Source organism: Papilio polytes, unplaced genomic scaffold (genome assembly GCF_000836215.1).
Source record: "Papilio polytes unplaced genomic scaffold, Ppol_1.0 DF822178.1, whole genome shotgun sequence".
Taxonomy (NCBI): Eukaryota; Metazoa; Arthropoda; class Insecta; order Lepidoptera; family Papilionidae; genus Papilio; species Papilio polytes.
In genome coordinates, this window is record NW_013527026.1 from 1,755,201 (window position 1) to 1,761,921 (window position 6,721).

A 6,721-nucleotide genomic window follows, 5' to 3' on the forward strand; every position below is an offset into this window, starting at 1 on the left:
GACCCTCCGTAAGGGGTAAAGGCAAGTTGATGATGATGTTTGACACTTATAATCCTGTAGGGTCAGCAGTATGTGCTGCCCTTGAATACTATCAGCCTCCATATCTGAATTCGCTTACTTAACTCTTAAAAGCCTGATTATTAATCACAAGCAAAAATATGCAAGTGTACCTTTTTGTTAACTAATGGGAAAAATAGTAAAAAAACAATATTTTTATATATTGTCTTTCTAAATTGTAAAGAAATTCATATCTACATTCAATCTTATTCTCTTGTTTATGTTCTCATCCTCTAGCCGCAGATGTTTATACTGTTAGGAATAAAATTAGTACCGTGCTATAGAATTGGCGCAACTCTAGATTATCGGCATAAACGTCACGTCCCTAGCTGACAGCTGTCAAATGTCACTAGAAGTATGGATAGATTTGGCGCGCATCCTAAGTCTTGACGAGAAGTATTGCTCTGAGTTAAAAGCGACAGTATCAATTAAATAAGTTGTCTAATAATACCGAGATATATTAACACTGAACAGTAAATATAAAAAAATAACAAAAAAGACAGACAAGGAACTTGCGAACCAACAATAAAGTTATATACGATCCAAGTATAATATTAAAATTCAGATACTTTGACCCTGTTTGACGTAAATCGAATTAAATGCATGCAATATATAAATTACAATTATTACAACACATAACTATTACTAGCTCAATAAAATACATAGAACTAGTTCAAAAGAGTTAAAATATTACTGTTTATTAATAAAAAATATAAGCTATTGAAAAATAATTTTAATAATTTAGGTATGCAGAAATAGCAGTGGTATACATACACGTATATTTTCTTAATAGAAACAATATTTTTAATATTAAAAAATTATTACTATCAGGATAATTTAATGTAGATTAAAATTGTCCTTGACAGTATTTAAATTGGACAAATAGTTTGGAAGATATCGCGAACACAAACGATAAGGGTAAGCGAAAAAGTAGCTCGCAAATTATTGGGCTTAGTAATATGGAATCTTGCATAGAGATTTTTGTTACTATGTAAAGGCTGAAATAAGGGGCTAATGCAAGTTTCGTACTTTTTAAAAACACCAGACGAAACGCGGAATTGCTTCCACTTCACGCCTGTTTTCTTTGTGGTTGTGGTATAACACCTTGCAAGCAGGCCCATCCGTGCAGAGATGTTAAAGCGGGTTCTACCATTGTAAAAACTGCAGTTTATGATAACTGATTCGTATTCGATCAAAATGTAATCTTACTAATATTATAAATGCGAAAGTTTAGATGGAGGGATGGATGGATGTTTGTTAGCGTTTGTAGCCTAAACGGCTGAACGGATCTCTATGAAACTTGGCACAGGTTTAGAGCATAGTCTGGAAGAACACATAGGCTACTTTTTATCCCGGGAATAGTTGCGGTTCCCGTGGGATTCATTAATTTAGTTTTTTAATGTTCACTCCATCATTCTGCAACAGTTCAACATATCTTATTGAAATTTGTATAGTTCGTATGTTCTTTAATACCACGCGGACGAAGTCGCGGGCAACAGCTCGTATAACATACAAATGAATAACTAGACATTGTTTTTTTTTAATATCTATTAAGATTACGCAGTAAATCATTATCATTGCTGATTGATGACTCAGTCGCACTTTGTAACGGTGTTTATCTTTCACGAACTACACAGTGTTAGGAAAAACACTAACAGATTGTGTTTCTATACTAATATTACAGAAGAAAACTTTGTTTGATTGTAATGAATAGGCTCAAATTCTCTCAGACTACAGCTAGTTAAAAAAATGTCTCGAATTAAATGCAATTATGATCAAGGATGAAAGTAAAGTAATTTAATTGCAAGGAACAAGTATATTCTTTTCGTATATTATTTACAAGCTGTTTATTAATAGTTCCCAAACATTAGTAATAATAAAATATAGCCTATGTTACTCACAGATAAATTACCTTTCTGATGGTGAAAGAATTTTTAAAATCGGTCCAGTGGTTTGTGTTATTTCAATACATACAAAAATACAAAAATACAAAGTCCTCCTCTTTATAATATTAGTATAGATTGTAATTTGGACGAAACATTTGTTTATCTATGCAGATGTTCGTATTCAATGATTAATTATATATTTGTCTTTTGATGTCAGAGTGCTCTCATTTATAATCTCACTGACCCAACACCAACCTTGAGCTCTTTTTATTTACGCTACAATTCTTTTAATCAAATTTCAATGCTTATAAATTCGAGTTGATCGACAAACTTCGTAAACGACTTAAATTAAATGAAAGCTATATAAATATATCAGAAAAAAATAAAATTATTACACCCTTGGCCAATAAACTTTCAGAAATGGACATAAGAATTTTTAATTGTTTATTTTTACTGTGGATAACGAACATTTTTAACCTTTCAGACTTTGCACAACATTCTCAATTTAAATGTCGTACACTTCTAGGTACCTTAATTATGTACATATATATAAAAAGATTAACAAATGGGTCGACAGTTTACTAATGAATAAGTATTTATTAATTACGACAATTTGGAATATAAATGGTTGAAAAATAATATGAAGTTATAAAAAGACGTAGTTACTAGCTTTCGCCCGTGACTCCGCGTGGAACTATAAAAACTGTGAATAGCCTATGTGTTCTTCCTGACTATCCTCTACATCTATGCCAAATTTAATCTTAATCCGTTCAGCAGTTTAGGCTACAAACTCTTACAAACATCCATCCATTTAAACATTCACATTTATAAAGTTAGTAAGATAGATAAAAGCATAATTTTTAATTTATTATTTTCCTTATTCCATTAAAGTTACTTCGGAAACCGTCTCCATGAAGATTTGAATCTATTAAATGTAATAAATATCCTTATGCCGAATTATATAGTAGTAAAATTAGCATTTTAAATTATTGGACAAAGCCAACCTTTTTGACCTGACGAATTACATCACACTAATAATATAGCATTAAAGATGGGCAGTCAAATCACTGATTTACTAAGATTTTCTCTACTAATCTTACTAATATAAAAAGCGAAAGTTTAGATGTATGGATGTTTGTTAGTGTTTGTAGCCTGTTTAACCGATTTTGATGAAATTTGGTATAGATTTAGAGGATGGTCTGAAAGAACACATAGGCTACTTACGGAGTCGCGGGCGAAAGCTAGTAATCAATAAATCATTCTGATGACTGAGGGGAAAATCATCATGCTAAGAAAAAATGCCTACCGACACTTAGATTTCACTGTTTGCTCTAACTAATAATTCATTAGCATTTCCTTGCGTCAATGTATCTTAGTCCGAGCCATATTAAGTGATATGTCGCAACACACCCTATATGGACTTAAACAAAAGCTAGGTTTCAACTGGTTGCTATACGGTTAAGGAAAAATGGACTCAAATGACGTGTGCAAACATGTTTATGTTATGTATAGAATTTATATGGAAATCCATAAATTTATACGAGCTATTTTGTTGTAACAATGTTTTTTATGTTTTACAATTAACGTGTTAGACTCATTTTGCACTAAGCATCGCCTATTGACTACAAACGGAACGAACGCAACGTGAAAACGAATCATTATATTGTAAATCTTTAAAAAAGTGCAAAGTAAAATTTAATATGCATTATGCAATAATAAATATATTTTATCTTTATAAAGAAGTTAGTTAATTAATATTTAAGATATTTTTTATCAAAAAAATACATTCGCGTTTTTGTAATCTTCGTAATAAAAACAAAATTAATCTTATTGAAAAAGAATTCAATAAACAAAAATAATTATTATCTTCTCTGTTGTTTGTTTGTTAAATAAAAATAAACAATGAGTTTCATTTACTTTGATTAATAATTTAGTTCAAATAAATTTTCGAAAAGTAAGTTTTGTTTTAGAAGTCTACCGTAACAATGAAAACTTTGCTGCCTGTTTATTAAAATAATGCCTTTAATGCTAGTAAATTAAAAAAACCACATAACACTGAAAACGATCTCGGCAAAAATAAAGAAACATTCGCAAAAACGCAGTTATATTGATAATTGTGCAATCTGGCGACCAATTTGCAGGCTCATATTACTAATTAAATTGCACTGACCAATTTCGCAACGAACCGATACTGTGAAATCTTTAATTGTTTCTTAACATCACATTAAAAAACAACTTTTCGTACACAAGTTTACAATTATTATATGACGTATCTAGCTGTTACCTGCGACTCCGTATAGGAATGAAAATGATAAATAGTTTATGCGATAATCATGTCTGCAATGAAATCCTATTTTACATTACGTCTGTTCTGGAATTACGTGACAATAAACATTTATCCTTTAAACCTGTCATTAACAAAGCGGATGATATCGCCCCCTTGTGGGCGCTGGAGGCGTGAGTGTTTCTTATGACTGGAAAAAGTTGGGAAGCTGTAGAATATTGCTAATTTTGAGTAAAATATATCCTTGATAATGCTTCTGATTAGATGAGTCCCGTTTTTATTTTAGGTAAAATTAAACTGCAGGCAAGATGGATAAAATGGCAGAAAAAAATGGGGGGGGGGGCTACAAAATAACCGATTTTTTAAATTGACGGTATACGAAATAAGTTTGGGAACCCATGCTGTAAATTTTCGCATTTATTATATTTGTAAGAATCGACAAAAATCAAATCAATCTTTGCAGTGTGAGGCAACCGTTATTACATTGATATTTATTTACATTAACATAGATTAGATAACGTTATTTCGTTACCGTTAATTGGTGTTTTTGTAAATGTAGATTAAATATATTTTTAATCGTATTTGTACTCCTACTACTGAGCTCTAATGCCAAAGTCCTAAATAGCAAATAGTCCACAATTCTTGTACTTTTGCAATATTTAAAAACGCTTATATAATTACAGTAGTTTCTTTAAAAATAGAACAACAGAATAATTCAATAATAAATTTATGAACATTTCTATTTATATACTTACTTTTAGAAGTCAATCCCTCCTTGACCGTCATCGTTATATTTTTAAACTCAATGTCCACAGATGTAGGCGGTGGCATATTTATCTGCAATATTCTACACTCATTGTGTTCCTTGCCGCGCACTTTTTGTCCCAGTCCCTGCAGCACTGCCAATGCGTTCGCCATTTTATAAATAACAACCAAAATCCCACTTAAAATAAACAAAACATAACACACCACCACTGTATATATACTCTTAATTACACTTTTCGTAGTTTTTTCTACCTCCAAATTAATTTTGAATAATTTTAAAATTAAAATTTATAAAGAAAAACTGGCACAAAACACAACGATGTGATTCGCCAACTTTGATATTTTTGCTTGCTCATAAATGACACATTAAATATTGCATGCACAGATATTTTGTCTAGTACGTACAAATGTGTACTGTAATTAAATAAAACATTTGAGATAGTAGAAAATGTACGCGTGATGGACGCGGTGGAAGCGCAAGCGCGGCTCTGTGCGTAGCGGCGCGCTGTCAGTTTCGAACTGAATTCATTGGCCACGTGTATGATAAGTTAATGCTACCGCGAACTATTTTTTTTCTGTAATACACATAATAATGCGCTTAATTTAAACCCAGCATCAAACACAATAATTCTTTTTTTAATAAATATCATAATTTTATCTCATAAATTCAAATCGTAATATAATCTCGTGATCCTAAGTTACTAACGTTGTGAAATTGGTTAGCTGATCATTATATGTCTTTTATAGTTTCAATAGCTTTCGCCTGCGACTCCCTCCGAATGGAAAAAAAAAGACAAAAGTGCTATGTGTTCTTCCAGACTACCCTCTATACTATACCAAATTTCATCGAAATCCCATTAGCTGTTTAGACTACAGACTCTAACAAGCAATCGTCTCCTCCTCAAAACATTCGAATTTTTATATTACTGTGATTTAATTTTAGTTGTTAAAAAACGAACGCATTTAGGTGCAAGTGGACCCCCTCCGCGTCTCCAGTTGACCTGAGGTCCACCGCAACTTTGAGAATCACTGGGTTACATCGTTTTTTGTTCATTTTTCAATTTGAGTTTTTTCGGTACATTCTTTGTATATTAAATCAACAACAGTTAAAGTCGAGGAATGTTTCTTTTAGGATGACAAATGTGAATATTTACTTTAAGGTATAATTATTTAACAATACCTTGACATAAATTAACACCCTTTGACTCTTGTTTACCTTATCGTGTATGTTATGTTTAGTTAGGTTTTAACTTCTGGAAATAATTTTCGATGATGTGGCAATATTGACAAAAATGTCTTTACGAAAATGTTAATTACCTGACTATAATGTTCGTAAGATACGGGTTTCTTACCACGATTGGGTTGTTTTAGCTCCCGATATTTCGGCACAGTTGCATGCGCCATGTTCAAGGGCTGACTGAAGTGATGCGGTAGTGTGGAATAATAGAAATATCGGGAGTTAAAACATTTCAAATCGTGGTAAGAAACCCGTGTCTTACGAAAATTATATTTGTATAAACCACTACAGTTTAAAGACATAATTTCCTGACTGTCAGTCACTCATCCGTACCAACACGTATCAGCTGTCTCAGTTTCATCAATGTAAGGGCGAATCCAGCTTTGGCGCCAGGGGTTCACATAGTCGTGGTCAAGTTAAGAGCTTGACAATATATGTAAATGTATTTTGTCAAGCTCTTGACCAACCAGCTCAGGGGGGGTCATGACCCCC

At 32.1% G+C, this 6,721-nt stretch overlaps 1 protein-coding gene across 1 annotated transcript in view; it reads right to left on the reverse strand.

Moving 5' to 3' along the window:
* Nucleotides 1-5,498, reverse strand: part of LOC106106730 (ATP-binding cassette sub-family G member 4) — a 35,895-nt gene extending 30,397 nt beyond the window's left edge. Inside the window, 1 exon segment of the mRNA XM_013287371.1 lies at nucleotides 4,983-5,498. Coding sequence (XP_013142825.1) covers nucleotides 4,983-5,145 — 163 coding nt within the window. The 5' untranslated portion in view covers nucleotides 5,146-5,498.
* Nucleotides 5,499-6,721: the final 1,223 nt, after the last annotated feature.